The 18,755-nt window shown below is 47.9% G+C and overlaps 10 protein-coding genes across 10 annotated transcripts; 6 read left to right on the top strand and 4 right to left on the bottom strand.

Annotated features, from left to right (window-relative positions):
* Positions 1 to 100: 100 nt before the first annotated feature.
* BDV38DRAFT_274668 (putative C6 transcription factor) lies at positions 101 to 1,864 on the bottom strand (the record flags this gene model as incomplete). Its single annotated transcript, XM_032057879.1, has 3 exons — positions 101 to 472; positions 580 to 1,600; positions 1,668 to 1,864. The coding sequence occupies 3 exons, from the start codon at positions 1,862 to 1,864 to the stop codon at positions 101 to 103; spliced, it is 1,590 nt and encodes a 529-aa protein (XP_031909055.1).
* Positions 1,865 to 2,455: 591 nt separating this feature from the next.
* Positions 2,456 to 4,046, top strand: BDV38DRAFT_259727 (CDP-alcohol phosphatidyltransferase family protein). Its single transcript, XM_032055852.1, has 4 exons — positions 2,456 to 2,690; positions 2,746 to 3,122; positions 3,176 to 3,348; positions 3,408 to 4,046. Exons 1-4 carry the CDS (start codon positions 2,606 to 2,608, stop codon positions 3,580 to 3,582), a joined length of 810 nt encoding a protein of 269 aa, XP_031909056.1. The 5' UTR covers positions 2,456 to 2,605; the 3' UTR covers positions 3,583 to 4,046.
* On the top strand, positions 3,786 to 4,654 carry BDV38DRAFT_196386 (Rpo12/RPC10 RNA polymerase subunit family protein). The gene has a single exon (XM_032052365.1). It carries the CDS (start codon positions 3,963 to 3,965, stop codon positions 4,488 to 4,490), a length of 528 nt encoding a protein of 175 aa, XP_031909057.1. The 5' UTR covers positions 3,786 to 3,962; the 3' UTR covers positions 4,491 to 4,654.
* Positions 4,655 to 6,239, bottom strand: BDV38DRAFT_196385 (anthranilate phosphoribosyltransferase). Its single transcript, XM_032052364.1, has 2 exons — positions 5,852 to 6,239; positions 4,655 to 5,787 (listed from the first exon to the last, which is right to left on the bottom strand). Exons 1-2 carry the CDS (start codon positions 6,176 to 6,178, stop codon positions 4,819 to 4,821), a joined length of 1,296 nt encoding a protein of 431 aa, XP_031909058.1. The 5' UTR covers positions 6,179 to 6,239; the 3' UTR covers positions 4,655 to 4,818.
* A 1-nt stretch (position 6,240) lies between these two features.
* BDV38DRAFT_196376 (mitochondrial 54S ribosomal protein uL10m) lies at positions 6,241 to 7,888 on the top strand. Its single transcript, XM_032052363.1, has one exon. The coding sequence runs from the start codon at positions 6,524 to 6,526 to the stop codon at positions 7,586 to 7,588; it is 1,065 nt and encodes a 354-aa protein (XP_031909059.1). The 5' UTR covers positions 6,241 to 6,523; the 3' UTR covers positions 7,589 to 7,888.
* Positions 7,889 to 7,913: 25 nt separating this feature from the next.
* Positions 7,914 to 10,001, bottom strand: BDV38DRAFT_259735 (phosphatidylinositol-specific phospholipase C). The gene has a single exon (XM_032055853.1). The coding sequence runs from the start codon at positions 9,502 to 9,504 to the stop codon at positions 8,041 to 8,043; it is 1,464 nt and encodes a 487-aa protein (XP_031909060.1). The 5' UTR covers positions 9,505 to 10,001; the 3' UTR covers positions 7,914 to 8,040.
* Positions 10,002 to 10,521: 520 nt separating this feature from the next.
* BDV38DRAFT_296482 (2-oxoacid dehydrogenases acyltransferase-domain-containing protein) lies at positions 10,522 to 12,395 on the top strand (the record flags this gene model as incomplete). Its single annotated transcript, XM_032062939.1, has 4 exons — positions 10,522 to 10,696; positions 10,771 to 10,874; positions 10,926 to 10,997; positions 11,062 to 12,395. 4 exons carry the CDS (start codon positions 10,522 to 10,524, stop codon positions 12,130 to 12,132), a joined length of 1,422 nt encoding a protein of 473 aa, XP_031909061.1. The 3' UTR covers positions 12,133 to 12,395.
* A 463-nt stretch (positions 12,396 to 12,858) lies between these two features.
* Positions 12,859 to 14,705, bottom strand: BDV38DRAFT_259738 (lactate 2-monooxygenase). The gene has a single exon (XM_032055854.1). The coding sequence runs from the start codon at positions 14,362 to 14,364 to the stop codon at positions 13,150 to 13,152; it is 1,215 nt and encodes a 404-aa protein (XP_031909062.1). The 5' UTR covers positions 14,365 to 14,705; the 3' UTR covers positions 12,859 to 13,149.
* Positions 14,706 to 14,725: 20 nt separating this feature from the next.
* Positions 14,726 to 17,493, top strand: BDV38DRAFT_196440 (FAD-binding oxidoreductase). The gene is made up of 5 exons (XM_032052366.1): positions 14,726 to 15,379; positions 15,432 to 15,512; positions 15,595 to 16,869; positions 16,933 to 17,108; positions 17,198 to 17,493. The coding sequence occupies exons 1-5, from the start codon at positions 15,229 to 15,231 to the stop codon at positions 17,288 to 17,290; spliced, it is 1,776 nt and encodes a 591-aa protein (XP_031909063.1). The 5' UTR covers positions 14,726 to 15,228; the 3' UTR covers positions 17,291 to 17,493.
* Positions 17,494 to 18,084: 591 nt separating this feature from the next.
* Positions 18,085 to 18,666, top strand: BDV38DRAFT_274676 (uncharacterized protein; the record flags this gene model as incomplete). The annotated part of the gene is made up of 2 exons (XM_032057880.1): positions 18,085 to 18,411; positions 18,556 to 18,666. The coding sequence occupies 2 exons, from the start codon at positions 18,085 to 18,087 to the stop codon at positions 18,664 to 18,666; spliced, it is 438 nt and encodes a 145-aa protein (XP_031909064.1).
* Positions 18,667 to 18,755: the final 89 nt, after the last annotated feature.

An 18,755-nucleotide genomic window follows, 5' to 3' on the forward strand; every position in this document is an offset into this window, starting at 1 on the left:
CGTATTCTTTCCCCTGGTATCAACATTGATATTGTAGCCAGTCATCGATGCTTGTCTGACAAATTGACTATCACTCCACCTTTATGACTTCCTACTCTTCCTAGTCTCTCAATAGCCAGTCAATTGCATTATCAGCAAGAGCCTCGTTAGTGATGCTCTGGTCATTCATAAGATAGGACAAGCCGTCCCAGGCATTCTCAGGTTCCTTCGATTGAGATCCTTCTAGTGTCACAGGGTTGGGGGTATTTAGAATGCCTGAGCTTTGTGTGATACCAGGAAGCTCCTCGCTATATTCACCAGACTGGGCAGATAGCCTTTCAACCTCGAAACGGGATGGCACTGAGTCGTGCGTCTGTCTCTCTGAAAGCGAAGAAGAATGTTCTGTAAGGAAACGGGCCATCCAATTATCTAGAACAAACGGATCTGATATGGAGTTACGGCAAAAGTTCTGGAAAGTTCGTAGACGAGACACCTAAGATATTTCGTCATCAGCCTTTTCGATCAACATTCAAGGTCTTCAAATGACTAGATAGAAAAAAACAGAGGCAATAGATCACGTTCAGTAAGGAAAGGACTTACAGAGGAGTCAACTATAGGCCAATATGATTTCACTCTCATCAAAAATTTGAAATTGAGAATGAGTCGTTGCCGTGCCATGAAGAGCTCTGAGAGATCATCGCTGAAGAGTAAAGAGTGTAGATGAACACAAGAGCTGACCACAGCAATATGCCCATAAATAAAGTAGTCCAACTCACAGTTCTCAAGGCTAGTAGCATAGTTTAAGATCTCCGAAACTGTAGCCGCGCTTTCATTGCACTTGGATGCTTTAGGTTCGGTGGTGGTTGCTTCTCGACCTGCACCCGCCTTAAGGAAGGGAAAGAAGAGCATCTGGCGAAAATGATAGTATCCAATGTGCATGGACAAAAATGTTCGGCCAAGGTGCCTCTCCAAGAAGAAAATTAGGTGGTCGTAACTGTAGGTTAAGTGCTCCGGTAAATTCTCGTACCATTGGTTAAGACGATCCTCCAGTAAAGGCGCCTCTCGGCAATAGTCTTCGAGGGTAATCGCGCCTCGGCTGAGCTGTCTCAACAATCCATTAATTTTGGTAAATATATCAAGTGTCCGTGCCATTTGAGCCCACATGTCACACCGAAAGGTGGGTGCTAATTGGGGTTTCCGCAGCAATTCGGCGGAAGTCAGGGTATGGAAGAGTACATCATCTATTTCTGGGACCATTTCTGAGCCGTGACACGTATCCTCAGGCTCCATGAACATGTCAGAAGCGGACCAATGGGTGGCAATCCGAACGGAGAGACAAGTTCGGCGATACTCTTCTCGGTTTACCGCATTAGAACTTGAGTGCGTGGGAGAACCCCAGAGTGACAGAGCTTCGGCGTGTAGCCGCGCGAGTCCAACATATATGTGTTTTCTCTGATTATCAGCTTCACCACTAAAAAAATATCCAATCAAAAGCAATGCTTGAACTGTCTCCAGGCTTGGAGTATCCGTACATTGGCGACAAAGTCGCATGGCCTGAAAGGCATAGACTATTCCACGGGAGCAAGGTGAGATGTCATGGAAAACCGGGTTCTTAGAGAACCTGTTAATCCACAGTCATCGATCTGCGTGGTCTAGTGATCAACTAGTTTGAGTGCGTAAGAACATACCTGGCAGCTAATGCACACATACCATAGACATGTTTCATGGATGCTGTACCTTCCTTCATATGATGCATGAAACTGGGCTCGTGGAACATGGTGTGGGCAATATTATGAATGTGACGAAAATACAACCCAACTAATTCATGTAAAATTTCGTGTGTTTTCAGTGCTTCCGAAAAGTCCGGTTCCCATGATAGTGGCATTCGACCAGGTATGGGATTCTCCCTCCCCGATGCTGATTGAACTGCCACTCTGGCGGGCTTTGTAGCATGATCAAGGCTGCAGGGCACCGACAGCAAGTGACAAAGCTGACAAGTATCTCCTTTATTCCCTGGAATACATCGTCTTTTTCGGGAGCTAAATTCGAGGCTCACTCAGTGTTATCCTTATATCAACCCATCAACCGAATGGGAGGGATTATACTGCTGCACTTACCGGCAAGTCGAGCAGGCGCCAGCCCTTGCCCTTTTGGTGTTATGGACGGTCATATTAAGAGGTCTAATAGGTACTCATAGAGACTAGCAATTTTCCATTGAAGACAACGATCTCTTGTTACGAGTGAATGAATCGTCGTTGATGTTGTATTGCGGACACTGGGTCCGATTTTAGCCCCGGGGCTTACCGTTGGCACTATGCCTGTCACGGGACAAGTACAAAGGACCCCAGTATATAATATCTTACCTCTTTTTTTTTTTTTTTTTTTTTTTCTTTTCTTTTTCTTTTTCTTTTTCTTTTTTTTTTTTTTTTTTTTTTTTTTTTTTTTTTTTATTTTTTTTTTTTTTTTTTTTTTTTTTTTTTTTTTTAGTACGTGAACCGAACATTCTTTATAAATTCTATGTTATAATATAGATGCTCCGAGCCCAATCAGCCGACGTTACTGTAACTCCGATCTACCAGAATTCTCTTGATCCATTTACTGGATACCACCGAGAAAGTCCTCCCACATGGCTAGCCATTCGACACAAGACGCTGCTGGACGGCGTGAAGATCATGATGAGAACGTTTTCCTCTTCGTACCCAACCTGATCGGTATGTTCCTTTTATTGGTGACGAGACACCTTTGAGTAGTTCTTAAAGTTTCTAGGGTACGCCCGCGTTGTTCTCGCCGTCATGTCCCTCTATTACATGCCCCTCCACCCACGAACATGTTCACTATTATATAGCGTCTCTTGTGTACTTGATGCCTTAGATGGAGCCGCAGCACGGCGTCTAGGGCAATCAACGCGATTCGGTGCCGTCCTGGATATGATTACAGACCGATGTACAACAACATGCTTGCTAGTTTTCCTGGCGAGCGCATTTCCCAGGTGGAGTATTATCTTTCAGGGCTTGATTAGCTTGGACTATTCAAGCCACTATATCCATATGTATGCGACCTTGGCAATGGGTGGAAACCGTCAGAGCCACAAACAGATCGATGAGAGTCGGCCATGGGTCATGCGGATCTACTACTCTAACACAGTATGTTGGCGTTGGCCCACTCATACTTTCTTCGCAAAACTAACAATATGTAGAAAGTCCTTTTTACGGTGTGCGCGCTGAATGAGCTCTTCTTCATTGCGTTGTATTTACTCTCATTCTCGTCGTCGCCATTGACGGTGGACAATGCGAGCTTCAAGGCATCACAATCCGATCCTTCAACACTATGGAGCTCCTCTTGGGGTGCTGGGGCAATGGAGATGGCCCGGTAAGATTTTGAGCGACTAATACACCCTGTGACGTAACATGTACTTACATCGATCTCAGTGCCAATAAATTAGACGAAACTGTTCCATGGTGCCTACTTTATGTCTCGACGCCATTTATGCTCTTTAAGCAATATGTGAACATGGTTCAGTTGATAGAGGCCAGTAAGTGGCTTGTCCAAGGTGACATTGAAATGAGAAGGAATGCACGGTTCGCGCAGAAAAGAGATCAGTGACCCCTTGTAGCAGCTTGTACCTTGCATTTACTGCTACCAGGACAGGGAACATAGACATAACAATGATTAGCAGATATACAAAAAATGGCCTCGGTTATTCCACACTTATCCATAGCTAAGATGTCGTTGGACATTCGCCCCGTTGAATATTCAGAATGCTATTTTATATATCTCTCTCTTGAGGCCCTTGTGAAAATATGTGGCTTAGTGTAGTCATCTCCGCGTTGTTTTGAAAGAGCTGGGAAACCCCTATCACCTCGTTATTCAACTCCACTGGCTTGACTAGTTCATTTCAACGCTGGCGTAATCTATCACAGACAAAGAAGAACCTGAGTAGATACTGACATTGATAAGGACCGGAACTTAAGGTACCGGAGGTCATGAGCACCTTAGCCCAAAAATGGCTAGTCCCAGATTGCCCGTCATCAAATCCAAAGCCTGACTCAGCAAAATTAGGTTTGCGCAAAGAATATCCAGAACAATCCAAAGCTCCTCAAAACCCGCTCCCTTCAGCTCACAATCCAAGTCGCGAGACAACACCTCCGTCGCCCACATCCGCTTGCCATAATATTCTCAAAGAGACAGACGTCGAAAACCACCTACCTACCATGTCTCGCGAAGCTTACCAGGTTCCTTCCTCTTTGGGCGGACAGAATACCTTTGACTCCGGTGCTGGCTCCATGGATGGCCCTATGGTTGCCTATCTATGCGGCGAGTGCAACGCTCGTGTCTCGCTGAAGAGGGGTGACCAGATCCGCTGCAAGGAATGCGGTCATCGTGTGTTGTACAAGGAAAGGACGAAGAGGTTGGGTTTTTCTTTTTTTTTTTTTGTTCTTGACAAAGTTTTAAATTGGGTGTTTGCTGACTTTGTTTGGTTCTACAGAATGGTTCAGTTCGAAGCTCGGTAAAATGGGATAGACCGGTTGCGCGACGTTGGCTTTATAATTTTTTTACGATCGTATCGTGATATGCATTCAGGTGGCGCCTTGGAGTTCGATGGGACAAAAAAAAAATTGAATATAGCGATGCGGCGATGGTTCTGCAGATGACCTTTGTTGAAAGGGACTCGTTATATCTGTGCATCGGCGGAAGGTACTCGTGTTGAAGTTTTCCATGAGTAAAGTTATTAATTTCGTCATTCAATACACATGTCCCTATACCTCTACCTTGCCAATTTGTGAACATATTCTTTAGAAAGAAGAAAGAGAGAACCTAAACCACTGCTAAAGAAATGGTTCACTGAAAGTTGTTCGTCACTTCAATAAATCCTTCCAAGCACTTACGGGCTGCGCCACTTTCGACGGCCCATCTAGCTCGCCGGACACCTTCCTTCCAGCGTCCACCACCTGGTCCGCGTTCGGTAATCACCTGGCCATCATCGCCGGGTCCCATGTTACTAGTGTCGGCTTCACAGACACCCGAAATAACCAGAAGGGCAGCGACATTCATAAGGACAAAGGAGAGGATTGGATCATCGCGAGGCAGTTCATTTCGCAGGATGCTCATAATCTTGGCTGCATTATCTTTGGGCATCTTTCTTCCGAATACGGCAGTCAAAGGATGAGTTGGCAGACCAAAGTCTGATGGGTGTAGTTGGAAAGTTTCGAATTTGACCAGAGTGCGGGGGACTTCATGCTCGTCCTCATCACTTGAGCAATCATCATCTGCTGGACCCTCGTAGGCAGGGTTAGGGTATTCAGTGAGCTTCCAGCAGTTGGTCTTTCCGGCACAGCTGATTTCATCCAGGTCCTCCTCACCGCAGATGACCATTGCCTTTTTGCATCCATTCTGCCTAAGGGCCTCGGCAAAAACAGGTCCAAGGCTCTGGTAGGCCACACCGACCACTCTAGCCTCAATGGCCCAATCAACAGGATTAGCCAGTGGGCCCATCAAGTTGAAAATTGTTCGTAGTCCCAATGCGCGGCGCACTGCATTGGCGTACATCATGCCCGGGTGGAAGTTAGGGGCAAACAAGAATGCATAATTGGTCTTCTCGTACACCTGCGCAAGGTTCTCGGCGCTGACAGCGGCAATATTTGGGGGAGTCGGCGGAATAGCATTGAGGACATCTGCTGATCCAGAGAAAGAGGTCTGCGCGCGATTGCCATGTTTGGCCATTAAGATAAGCGGCGAGGCGATGATAGAAGCAGTGGTAGAGATATTGAAAGTGGAATGCGAATCTCCGCCAGTACCAACAATATCGCACTAAGATAGTCCACATATCAGGTTACTGGTATTAAATGGGTTGCGGACCGAAAGCAATTCTTACCAGGCCTCCTTTGTAAGTGCCTTCCTTCTTACCTTGGGCCTTGATGACCTTTTTCAAGGTGGGCCTGTCGACTTGAGTAGCGGCCTCTCGCATGCGATGGGAGCATCTAGCAATGACCTCTGCATCTCGGTCCCTTCCAGTAGAGTGCAAAAGTGTCAGAAGAGCTGCCGTCTGTATAGCAGAGAGACGGTCCTCGAAAATCAATGCGAATGCTGAAGCAATGTCTGCAGCTTCTACAGGAAGCTTCTCGGAGGGGTAGGCGAGCTTCTGTAGGAGGGGAGAGATAGAGACTTGACCCGGTTGCAGGTCAAAAGGAGCAGCAGACATTTTGGCTATAGGATATCTGCAGGTATATCCCCCGAAACCGTTAAAAACCCCGAAATTGAAGATACAGACGCGATAATAAGAATCTCTGACTCAATGCACCCCTCATATAGAATCCGTCATCGGCGTAGGGCAGAACCTCACCGCCCGGAGATCCCGCTATACCTTTTCGGGAACCCAAGATTTCGTGCCATATTTTCGTCCAAGTTGTATATTCCGGAAGTCACTGTTGTCGGTATCTCCAATTTCACCGGCCTCAGGCGCCCTTGTCCATATCAGGAGCCGCTTCAAGGATAAATCGACCGTTCAATAACTCAAATCCTGCTAAAACCTACCGTTTTCTTCACAATGCCTCCACGAATTCGCCTGTCAAGTGGCCGCATCCCCCAGCCGCTCCGCCGGCAAAGGCTCCTCTGTCAACATGAGCTGCCTATTTTCACGAGATACGCGAGTACCGCTGCGACAGCTACGACCCCGGCCGCGTCGCCTGAACAGATGACACACTCCGTTGCTCCCATTGCTAGATTTCCTCCGTCTCAACCTCCCTCACATCGCAATCCCGAGTACCGTCGGTCTCAGCTTCTCCGACAATATACGTCGCTCATCCGCACTACACCTCTTATGGTGTTTCTGCAGCATGATAACCTTCAGTCTGTGGAATGGGCTGCCATCCGACGAGAATTGAGCAAGGCTTTGCAGAAAGTGGACGAACAGATTGCCTCCGAGGGACGCTCCTTTCCTCCGCTTGCTTCTCACGTCAAGGTGCAAATTGTTCAGACCAGTATCTTTGAGGTTGCCCTCCGTATCGTCGAGTATTTTCGACCCAGCGCCTCCACAATTGAAGCCGGCCAGACCCCCAGCGCCGTCGACCCCATCACGCAAACGTCTGCCGAAGTCTCTCTCTCTGGGTCGAGGGATGATCCCACTCTGTCACACGACCTTTCCCGTGCGGCTCATGATGCCGTCCTCAATATGAAGGGCAAGCACGAATTGTCGCCAGTCTTGGTTGGACCAATTGCAGTCTTGAGCATTCCTCAGATGTCTCCGGAACATCTGAAAGCTGCGTTGACGGTCCTTGCTCCCAAGGCAGCTGGCTTCCCGGTTCCCACTCGCAAGGCCAACCCAGGATGGCATGAGCTGCCCGTTCAGAACGGTTTGAATAAGCTGGCTCTTCTTGCTGCGCGTGTGGATGGCAAGGTATTCGATGTCGACCAGACCAAGTGGGTTGGTAGCATCGAAGGTGGTATGGATGGTCTGCGGTCACAACTTGTCATGGCCCTGCAAAGCATGGCATCTAGCGTCACCAACACTTTGGAGGGCGCTGGTAAGAGCCTGTACTTCACTCTTGAGAGCAGGAGGAGCGTCCTGGAGGAGGAGCAGAAGGGCCCGAGTGATGAAAAGACTGAGGCTTAAATGTAACGTGACCAGTTTGATTTCTATGTATAATACTACCTACACTTGTACTTTTCCTGTCCGGTTATTGAAGGCTATGGGTTTTTTTTTCTAGCACATGAAGGGTTACTTTAAAAACACTAGCCAAAGTATAGAATGCGAACTTCTAATAAACAACCGTGCACATCGCTCGAGTCCTCGACCGCATGCTTCTTAGATCTGGTGGGCTACTATAGCTTCTACTATACACCGTACACATAATTAGGACTGCACCAATATGTATAAATGAGCTAAGATTGCAAGATTAATTACAATATATATATATATATATATGCACTAATTTGTTCAAACCCGAAAGGTGCAGTTGTGGATATCATTGTGGGTTTTGTGGATGGCCACAGGTTGGGTAAATGTAACAGAAATTCCATGCCCTAGTACAAGCACAACATTATAGAGCTAATACGCCGTGTCATCTAGTTGTCACCTTCATGCCTGTCTTGCCTCAGTTTCAACCGAGCATTCATGCCCACGATGCATCGCACAAGATCCCAGTCGCCATCCAAGCCAACCCAGTCCGTGACAAGGATACCGGTGGACCAGTCACGGTCATCTTTTTCACCATGCTTCCGGCAGAGATAATCAACTGCCGCTGGGTTCAGCTTACCTGCAATCTTCTCCGGCCAAGTGCCAAGTTTCCAAAAATTGCTCGCACTTAAGAAATTGATATAAAATGGATGTGCCCTGGTTGCTTCGGAGTCCGGAAGCACGCCGAACGGGTAACAGGTCTCAGCGGCCCGGAAGCAATGCTCCTGCACGTACTTAATCTTTTCGCCAATGTTCTCTGTCTCTAAGACTTCGTAGAAATCCTGGATGCATAATTGTCCACTGGGGCAAGTCGCGTTGGAACAGTTGTCGGCCCAGCCCGAGGCACAGATTCCCCAGCCTGCGCCCCCATGGATATCCTTGAGATGATCCAAGATGTCGAACCGACGGATAAGAACAACCTTACCGCGCACTTCGCCGAGAGTGGGGATCTTGGGGTTTGTGTACCACCGACTGTCTGGACGTGCGTAGTGATCGCTCAGAATCCGGCTGAGCTGCTGGTCGGTGTGCTCGCCGGGTCCCTCCCGTTTGAGGGAGATGATCAGGGTCTCCGACGGATTCTGGTCGAGGAATTCGTTTACTTCATGCATCAAGTCACGGAAGTATTTGTTCCCCGTTAAAGAGATGGGGAAGACGCTGTGCACTAAAGCAAGCTCATCCTTGTCGGCATCTTCTGGATACTGTGGCTGCACACGGATGTCAAAAAATCGCACACCGTTTTCGAGCTGTTCTCGTGGGCTAACTGCTTGGCAGCGAACGGAGGGCGGCGCAACATGGCAGGTTGGGGAATTGTGGGTGCCTGGGATCGAAAGAGAGGAGAGCAAGGTGTCGTCCTTTAGCTCGCCCATCCACGCGTTCAGGTTGGCGGAGGAGTAGATTGATAGATGAGCCTCGGGCGTCACATATATACCAGTGAGTTTGAATCGCGGCTCGTCGCACAATGCCTTCATAGTGGCGGACTCCGACGTGGGCACGGGAGTCTGGACTTGGTGTCTCTCTCCTTCCACTTCGAAGAACCAGCGTACGCGCTCTTTATCCGAGTCGATAAACGTGCGAAGCTCAGTGTGAATTGTCTGGAAAGGTTCGATATGAATATCCAAATCCTCATGAACAAAAGGTTCATTGTCATCCGTGATCGCGGCGACCGGCGCACTCGTGCGGGTTACATTGGTAAAGACTCGGGTGAAGTTTCTAGCAAAATGTTGAATATTACGATCATGATGCGGATGAAAACGCTCAATGCGCTTCAGGGTAATTGGCGTGGATGTGAGATTGCGAATGGTCAAGTGTTCGGCCACCATTGTGGTACGTGATCGTCCAGGATAACAACCCATGGGTTTCTAAGGGAGGAAGAGACTCGGAAGGTAAATAAGGCTGGAGAGTTCGCTGACGCTGCTGAACGAACCAAGTAGTACCAGGCTGCAAGGTTAAATTGGTGCTCATTATTGGCCTGGTTGGATCGGGGTGGATGGTAGCGCTGGAGAATTGCGACGGCACTAAATCAGCCACGATGCGATACGCACCAATCGTGATCGGCATTTGAATGGCTTTTCTTGGGATCTTCCGCGCTGGTGGTACCAACCTAACCTTTTCCACCTGAACAAGAAGTCTCGAGCGGACTCGGAGTATGGGCGACTTACCTACGGAGTTCTGTACCTGATTGCCAAGTTCCTCAGGCAGTCATGTTTTACTGTGTATTATTGGCGCAGGAAACTCGAACTCTCCCATGAATCCATAACCCCCACGTACTTTGCAGTGGTGTGGTAAGGCTGAGACTGCCAATGCTACTTTCATTGCCCGAGAATATAATTGTTTTTTTTTCTCCCTTTTTCTTTTCTCTTTTTTGGTTACCAACAACTCCCTCCGACTCTCCGAGGTCCTCTCAAGTCTTCAAGATTTGTCATCTTTCGAGTACCTATGGCTTTTTCTGACACTGCACGACCGCTCAAGAGGATTTCTTTCACCAATTGTGTTGAAAATGCCTGTCTAGGGGAGAATATAGACTAGGAGGAATCAATTGGGCCCTCCCTAGCTAAGATTTGCGGTTTTTATCGCATTATCTCGGCACAGGCTTATCAACAAAAGATCAGGTAGCTCGACAGTGATTTATTTCTCCGCAACACATCGCGGAAGCAAAGATGGACCGAAATGCCCGTTCGTAAAATGCGGAGATACGGTCACGTGGGATGACGCTGGGGTCGGCTATCGTCGGCGTTCGGGGTTCAGAATGCGGAGGAAGGAGAGCAATAATAATGGACTACCACCATCATTCCACAATGAAATGTTGCGCTCTCCCCTCTCGAAAAGCATTCTTTCCTCCTCCATAACCGTGGGTTGACTTCGGCTTGACAATGAGCATTCTACGCTGCAATGGAGGCCTCTCTTGGGCTCTCCGTTCTTGCCAATCTCACAGAGTCCTGCCGATAACTCGCTCCCCGTCAACAATATCCTTACCCCGTCGCACATTCCATGCTGCTCCGGCTCTGTGGGGGGTCAAATCTCAGATCTTGAAGGATGTTGGCGAAGGTACGTCAAATCACCTGATAACCTGCGTTATACGCATATATCATATGCTTACTCACCCTACTTGCGCCCCGCAGGGATCACGGAAGTTCAAATCATTCAATGGTACGTCGAGGAAGGCGCCCATATAGAGGAGTGGAAACCTCTCTGTCAATATCAATCAGATAAAGCAGTGGATGATGTTAGTCGCTTTCGTACCAATGACCAGCACATAGAGACCTAACAATATCAGATTACCTCGAGGTACGGAGGCATTGTTAAGAAGCTTCACTTCCAAGCAGATGACACTGTCCCCACAGGAAAGGTATGTAATACTGCATTCATGTCTATGTTTTGAGAATATGATCGCTGAGAGAATTCCACTGTAGGCTCTGTGCGATATAGAGGTTGAGGATGGAAAATATCCAGATGATAACCCACCACCTGAGCCCGCACCAGCAGCCGCGCAACCCAGCTCTGCTCCTGTACAGGCTGAGGCAAAACAACCTTCAGTAGAAGTGGCTGCTACTACCCCAAAGCCAGAAGCCCCGAGGAATGGTTCACGCTATGCCACTCTTGCCACCCCGGCCGTCCGTGGGATGCTGAAGACCCATAATGTGAATATTCTAGATGTTCTAGGGACAGGGAAAGACGGACGCGTCCTCAAAGAAGATGTCCTTCGGTTTGTGGCAGCGCGGGACTCTGCACCTACGTCGCAACCTACAACCCCAACAGCCCCTGTGTCACAGCAAACAGACACAGCGGTCAACCTAACACCAATCCAGTCACAAATGTTTAAGACCATGACACGGTCGCTCAACATCCCCCACTTCCTATTTGCAGATGAGCTAAACATCAACAATATCACTGCTCTGAGAAAGAAACTGGCCAATGATCCGAAGGACCCCAGGAGAATTACCTTCCTCTCCTTCGTCATCAAAGCCGTCTCTTTAGCCCTAAATGAATATCCAATCTTGAACGCCAAGGTTGACACAAGCAATCCCGACAAGCCCCAACTCATCATGCGGCCCAGACACAATATTGGTGTTGCAATGGATACACCGCAAGGCTTGATCGTGCCGAATGTTAAAGATGTTGCCAACCGGTCAATTGAAGACGTTGCAGCAGAAATCTCCCGCCTAAGCGCCTTAGGTAAAGAAGGGAAGCTCACTCCAGCAGACCTGAGTGGCGGGACAATCACCGTCTCAAACATAGGAAATATTGGGGGCACTTACGTCGCACCAGTGATTGTGTCCAACGAAGTGGCTATCCTGGGTGTTGGAAAATCCAAGACGGTACCCATCTTCGATGAGGCGGGTCAGGTTACCAAGGGTGAATTGGTAAATTTCAGCTGGAGTGCAGATCACCGCGTCGTGGATGGCGCGACTATGGCTCGGATGGCCAATAAAGTCCGGGAATGTATTGAATCCCCGGAGTTGATGCTTCTAAAGCTACGGTAGTTCATGTATATAGATAGAAGTTCTCATTCAAACCGTTCAAATCAATGAGGGTTAATGTGACCTGACACTATCACCACCTGTCATACATCGTCGAAAGTGTAAATCATCGTGTCAATGGATGATGCCTTCATCATTACCATTAGACACGAACTTACTTTGGTCCTTCCCTTGCAATCTTGACGTAACAGGCAACCATAAAGACGAAGTTTCCCCCTTCTTTTCTTCTTTCGTTTCCTTCTTTGCCATAGTGCAGGCTGCCCTCAACCCGGCTATATGCCGGGACTTGGAGTAGGGGATCATGCTCTAAAAATTTCGATCTGTTCACGAACAGATGCAAGAGATTTTTGGAAACAAAAATCCGCAATTCTTCAATGGTCCGCTCAACAGGGAGCGAGGTTCCCTGGGAAAAGTTATCTCTCGGTCCGGTGCATGTTCTCTTTGCTGGTGCATTGTACCCTTACTAGTGCTCACACGCTGGTCCTTTGCTATTTATGTGAGCCACTTACTGTAGGGTACCTGATCATGTTTCCGCCTGTTAAAATTACCTTGAACGAACGAAGCACATTTTGGTGAGTTTCCCCGTGTGTCCCCAACGAGAAAAAAAAAAAAAAAAAAGAAAAAAAAAAAAAAAGAAAACCATAGTGATTTACTAACCGGTTAACTCGTCCAACAATAAGAATGCATGAACTCATACATTTCAACAAGTAGAGCGGTTTAATATGCCATGTATGTACGTGCTAGGGTAGCTTTGGCTCACCAAAAGATATGTATCTGGGACGTGGAAGGAGAAGCTTTTTAGAATTCATTGAATATCGATTTAAGTTCTGCTATAGTGAAATTTTTGATCCAACCGAGCCTATTTGGTATGGTTTAATACAAGATGACGATTCTATAATAATTGAACAACTAGTTGTTGGGCTTTAAGCACTGTGGTGCTCAAATTAGGGTTATGTATATATGTCCATATCGAATATGGGCACAAGTTCAACCTTGTTAGGTAGTGCCTGTATATGTTGCTTAATCCACCCGTCGTAGTCTAGATCTATTAAGGTGCTCTGGATGCACCGATCTGATCCCCGACAGATGAAGAGTAAGCTGTAGATCACCCAATGTACTCTGTAGTACATGGCGGACACCCTCCCTTCCAGCGATGGCCAGTCCGTACACGTAGGGTCGACCGATAAGGACCATTTTGGCCCCTAGCGCCAGAGCTTTAGCTACATCAGCGCCGCAACGCACGCCAGAATCAAAGATGACTTCTAGATCTTTCCCCACCGCGTCGACAATGTCTGGCAGCATGTCTAAAGATCCCACTCCCCCATCCTGCTGGCGTCCGCCATGGTTGGATACTACTATTCCCTGCATGCCATACTGGACTGCCAGCTTCGCATCCTCAACCGTTTGTATACCCTTCAGTACAATTGGGCCATCCCAATGCTGACGGAGGAACTGGAGATCTTCCCACCCATGGCTTAACCCAGGGAATATCATATGAGCCCATTCTGCCGCTGCAGTTGCCATATCTTCTTCGATGCTTTTGCCGTGCTTTCCCGCAAACATCTTCCGAAACACAGGATCGGAGAAGCCAATCTCGACCCCAATATTGTCTTTCCGGAGGAATGGATTATACCCATTTTCTAAGTCCGAGGGGCGCCATCCAAGGATGTAGGTGTCGAGTGTGACCACCAAGACTTTGTAGTTGGCATCTTTGGCGCGTTTCAACAAGCTGGCTGTGATGTCGTTGTTCTCATTTGACGGCCAGTATAACTGAAACCAGCGGGATCCATGCCCATTGGCCTCGGCGACGTCCTCAATACTGGTCGAAGATGCAGAACTCAGGATGTACGTTATCCCTTCATTCTGTGCAGTGGAGGCAACAGCAACCTCACCATCGCGGTGGAAAATTCGCTGTACCCCTACTGGTGCGATTGCGATCGGGTAATCGTAATCCTCACCGAACAGCGTCGTTTTCAAACTTGGAAAGTCCGCTTTAACCAGACGGGATGGAACGATGCCCCATTTCTTGAATGCCTTCCGGTTGTTATTATCTGTCTCTCTGCTCCCAGCAGAACCCCAGACGTAGCCGAAGCTATCTGCTGAGAGGCGTTCTTTGGCCAGCCCCTCCCATTTAAAAGGATCAAAAGTGATAGCGGGCTTTTTGTCATTGAGCCCCTCAGTATAGACTTTCGTCTCGTAGGTGTATGGCAATGGATTGTGCTGGGCTGTCGACATGGTTGCGAAGTGTAGTTGACTCCTCACTCTTTGGCTCTTTGTGTATTCCGGTCTGATGTATGAAACTCAAATGCTGTGTGTACAGATCTCTCTAACTAGACGCAAATGCTCTCACCCCCATTTATAGTTGAGCAACTTAGGGCAATGTCTCGGTACAACACCGGCTTCCATGGACAATGGACCCGGTCAACCGGCTCTGTTCAGCAGAGATTGTTCATCGATCAAGGCCGATCGGGCCGGTCGAACACTGCACGATTGACGTAAGTCAGTACCACAGTCGCGAACTATGTCATATCAAGGCCCGCTTGGTGGGTTCAGGGTTCAGCTTAGCTGCCGTAAGGGACCGAGATCTCTTTTCGGCCGATAGAATAAACTACTAGCGATGCCGTGTTCGAAGAAGCTTGTCTCTCACGCATTAACCAATAACATCAAGGTCAAAATGGAGATGCTCTGATTTTATCATACGACCTCGGACAGAAGTCCAATTGGATATGAACATGCATACTATTGGCGTTGCACTCACTTGCCCTTATGTGGCATGACGTCAACGAGCTTTCATACCATTTATTTCGGGGAGAACCAGTCTAACCCCGAGAGATGTGCTGTTTGTGTCTGACAATTAAGTCCTCTAACGTTTCTAGTTTCGGTAACACCATGGTGATTGGATAAATTATCCATTCGGCCGACGAGGACGACTATATCAAGGTCCCCCGCTTCAGTCGATGAAGTGGCACCTAGATTTACCAATGTTATCAGCACTTGGCAGGGAAAGGCATTGCAATACCTAGTGCGCGAATAGAGACATCTCTCTCTTCTTGCTGCCATACCTACGCATCAGAAGCAAGGAAATAACAAACGTAAAACATGTTAAGAGTCAGCGCAAGGGAGGGTCGCCCTCTAATGCAGGCCGTCTCTTCCGGATCCACTTGGCCGAGGTCTCGCTTGCAAAAGACTAGCAGGCCTTTAACCCCAAAGGCTTTCATGTCAGTGAGTACTCAATGCAGGCCGGAATCTGGTGAGCGTTGTTCTCTGACCCCTGTGGGTATACTCCTGCTAACTAGCCAAAGAATACCATAAACAGGGGGCGTCCAGCCACCCACAACGTAGGCAATGGACTACAGGTGTCGGTATTGCCATTGCTTCATCCGGTATGTGCAGTATATCCGTTGCCCAGCATTAGTCTCTCATAATGGAAGATATTGTGTAACTAACCAAGCAAATTCGTTTCAGCCCTCTTTCTCTCAGGATTTACTGGTTATTATTTAGGCATTGCAAAAAAACCGGAACCAGCAGGGACATCTACTACGCCGCTCAAAGAATTTCCACCGCCATGCCATGATACTTCTCAATCCAACATCCAAGGAGCAGTTGAAGAGTTCGTTGGTATCCTGGGCAAGGACAATGTCATCAGTGATAAAGAAGCTTTGGCACCCTACTCCACTTCCGAGTGGTCATCTTATTCTCCGAGTAAAACCGAGGTCTCCTCAGTAGTTGTTTGCCCTTCGACTACAGAAGAGGTTTCCCGCGTGATGGAAATCTGTCACCGACGCAGACTTCCAGTGACAGCATATGCAGGGGGAACGAGTCTCGAGGGGCACTTTGCGCCGACCAGAGGAGGGGTCTGCATTGACTTCCAAGGCATGGACCAAATCCTAACAGTGCACAAAGATGATTTGGACGTCGTAGTACAACCTGCGGTGCAGTGGGAAGTATTGAACGAAGAACTCGCTAGGGATGGGCTCTTTTTCCCTCCAGACCCTGGTCCTGGCGCAATGATTGGTGGTATGGTCGGTACCGGCTGTTCTGGAACAAATGCGTATCACTATGGGACAATGCGTGACTGGGTACTGTCTCTGACTGTTGTTCTGGCCGATGGGACAATTATCAAGACCAGACAGAGGCCACGGAAATCTAGCGCCGGTTATGATCTGACTAGGATATTCATCGGCAGTGAGGGTACACTTGGGCTAGTCACAGAGGCGACATTGAAGCTGGCTGTCAAGCCGATTAATGAGGCAGTGGCAGTTGCGTCTTTTCCGTCTGTCCATGATGCAGCCAGCTGTGTTTCCGAAGTGGTCAAAAAGGGGATAAATATTGCCGCCGTGGAACTCCTGGATGACGTCCAGATGAAGTGCATCAACACGAGCCAAACAACAAGTCGTTCGTGGGACGAGGCCCCAACGTTGTTCTTCAAGTTTTCTGGAGCGCCCGGTGAAGTGAAGGAGAAAATTGCAATTGTTCAGGAATTAGCCGAGAATGCTAATAAGAAGACTTTCACGTTTGCCCGCAGTTCGGAGGAGGTTGATGAGTTGTGGAGTGCAAGAAAGGTGGCGCTGTGGAGTATTCTGCAGATGAAACAGCAGCCCACGGATCATGTCTGGACTACCGATGTAGCTGTGCCAATGAGCAGACTGCCCGATATCATCGAGCAAACTAGAGAGGAGATTTCTGCCAGTGGTTTACTTGGAGGCATAGTGGGCCATGTGGGCGATGGGAACTTTCATGGTAGGCGCTCATACTTTTTATGCCAGGGTATTCGACATACTCACTAACCACACTTTGAAATAGCAATGCTCCTCTTTAATGATGATCAACGCCAGGTAGCGGAGAGTGTTGTCCACAACATGGTGAAGCGTGCTGTGGAAATGGAAGGGACTGTTACTGGGGAGCATGGAGTGGGAATGGTGAAGAGGGACTATCTGGAGCATGAACTTGGTAAGACAACTGTCGATACCATGCGCAGAGTATGTTATAACCCTCATATTGCCCTCGCATTATCCCTTGCCTTCTTTTTTTTTTTATTTTGTCTATCCAAAGCTGACTATCTTCGCAGTTCAAACAAGCTCTTGACCCTCTTTGCCTGCTCAATTGTGATAAGGTTGTGAGAGTTCAGACCCCAGAGCAGGGAGAAATCCCCAAGTGGTAAGCGTCAAGGATAAAATAAAAGAACTGGTATCTAGGCTTTTGCTAGGCTTTATAACAGATGTATTATGAACATACTTGGTTCCTGTGAGGGCTTGTCACGGGAGACTGCCAGTGAATGCCTGCTGTCTGCCTGATTCTATTCGTTGCCTCCCTCATTCACCGCGCTTAATGTCACTTACTCCATTGCTTCCTCTGTTCCCCTTCTTTCCCTCTACCACCTTAACCATTCTTTATTAGACCTTCAATCTCCTTTACAATTCTTCTTCGCTCTCCCTTGATTTTCAGTGGCCATATATCTTAATACCCCAAATTGTTTTTCCGTGTCACCCATTGGTCAAAATGGGAACTAGAGGCCTAGTATTCATCAAACTCTAGTACCTCATCTATGGGGAGGCTTCATCGAATGGATGTATACACTCGATCTTGACCGTAAGCTTCTGGACGTTGACCACTCAGTGTATTTCAAGCTATCTGAAATCCCACGTGGTGGACGTTGGCATCAATACCTTGATATGGACGACACCTGCCGCCGTAAAGTGTTGCAGGAGGCGGCCCCAGAAAGTATTGTAGGTGATGTTGCCTTCAAAAGACATACCCTGTACCAATGAAGTCCAGATGCCCATCCCGAAAGTCTTACTTCTTGTTTATCCTATCTCTGAAGGGTTTTCTGACAACTAAAGGGAGCGGTACCCCGGGAATTTGGGAATAACTGAGGACCCTTCGAAGCTTTTTAAAACACCTAATTACTAGTATATCGGTTTTATCGAAGATGCATGGGGCAAATATATCCATAGTATGATCCAACGTGAGACTAGACATCCTGATGTGGCACAATTCGTGCAGATAAGTGGCGCCCAGTACCGATGCCTCCGCCCGCCAGGGTACCATGAGCTGGGCATGCACCACTATTACTGTGATGGCCTCCAGGTCTTTCTGCGCCACTCACAAGATGAGAGCCATGAGGAATGGATGAAGACAATCGAATATGCGGTGCACCGGCTTAGTCACATAGAACAGGGCCCCGACACTCTGATTATTGTACGAGGGCGCCCTGTGATTGTAGCCTTCGGTATGAATGTGAAACTGTTTTACTACACCTATCACTATGAAGAGGCACCCCTTGTCCCATAGAATGCAAATCCCGCCAGTATCTAGTTTGCGGTATCTTGTACCGACCCGGAGTCCAAGCATCGCCTAATGCAACTTATTCCTTAGAGCGAGCCGATCGACTTGCATCATAAAGATGACCGCGCAAAGCTTGAGTAGTGTTTTAGAGCCTTCTGCGACAAAGAGGATATAGAGATAAAATGGGATGCACTTACTGGAGAGTACATCACCATGGGTCGTCTAACTAGGGAAGTCGAGAATACTGAGTAACAGGCGGTAGCTGCGCATGATGTTTATTCTTACTGGGTAGGCAAACTAGTAGTGGTAGGGAACAAAATGAATTGATTCATTTATCGAGA

The sequence above is a fragment of the Aspergillus pseudotamarii genome (genome assembly GCF_009193445.1).
Source record: "Aspergillus pseudotamarii strain CBS 117625 unplaced genomic scaffold BDV38scaffold_73, whole genome shotgun sequence".
NCBI classification, from domain to species: domain Eukaryota; kingdom Fungi; phylum Ascomycota; class Eurotiomycetes; order Eurotiales; family Aspergillaceae; genus Aspergillus; species Aspergillus pseudotamarii.

Excerpts from the sequence above, each read along its gene's own strand:
- BDV38DRAFT_196385 (XM_032052364.1), bottom strand. The coding sequence starts at position 6,178 with ATGTCTGCTGCTCCTTTTGACCTGCAACCGGGTCAAGTCTCTATCTCT. Across the intron at positions 5,788-5,851 it reads GCACTTACAAAGGAGGCCTG|TGCGATATTGTTGGTACTGG; the intron begins GTAAGAATTGCT and ends GGACTATCTTAG.
- BDV38DRAFT_259738 (XM_032055854.1), bottom strand. The coding sequence starts at position 14,364 with ATGTCGACAGCCCAGCACAATCCATTGCCATACACCTACGAGACGAAA.
- BDV38DRAFT_259735 (XM_032055853.1), bottom strand. The coding sequence starts at position 9,504 with ATGGGTTGTTATCCTGGACGATCACGTACCACAATGGTGGCCGAACAC.
- BDV38DRAFT_196386 (XM_032052365.1), top strand. The coding sequence starts at position 3,963 with ATGAGCACCTTAGCCCAAAAATGGCTAGTCCCAGATTGCCCGTCATCA.
- BDV38DRAFT_259727 (XM_032055852.1), top strand. The coding sequence starts at position 2,606 with ATGGCTAGCCATTCGACACAAGACGCTGCTGGACGGCGTGAAGATCAT. Across the intron at positions 2,691-2,745 it reads CTTCGTACCCAACCTGATCG|GGTACGCCCGCGTTGTTCTC; the intron begins GTATGTTCCTTT and ends TAAAGTTTCTAG. Across the intron at positions 3,349-3,407 it reads GGGGCAATGGAGATGGCCCG|TGCCAATAAATTAGACGAAA; the intron begins GTAAGATTTTGA and ends CATCGATCTCAG.
- BDV38DRAFT_196376 (XM_032052363.1), top strand. The coding sequence starts at position 6,524 with ATGCCTCCACGAATTCGCCTGTCAAGTGGCCGCATCCCCCAGCCGCTC.
- BDV38DRAFT_196440 (XM_032052366.1), top strand. The coding sequence starts at position 15,229 with ATGTTAAGAGTCAGCGCAAGGGAGGGTCGCCCTCTAATGCAGGCCGTC. Across the intron at positions 15,513-15,594 it reads TATTGCCATTGCTTCATCCG|CCCTCTTTCTCTCAGGATTT; the intron begins GTATGTGCAGTA and ends AATTCGTTTCAG. Across the intron at positions 16,870-16,932 it reads GGGCGATGGGAACTTTCATG|CAATGCTCCTCTTTAATGAT; the intron begins GTAGGCGCTCAT and ends ACTTTGAAATAG.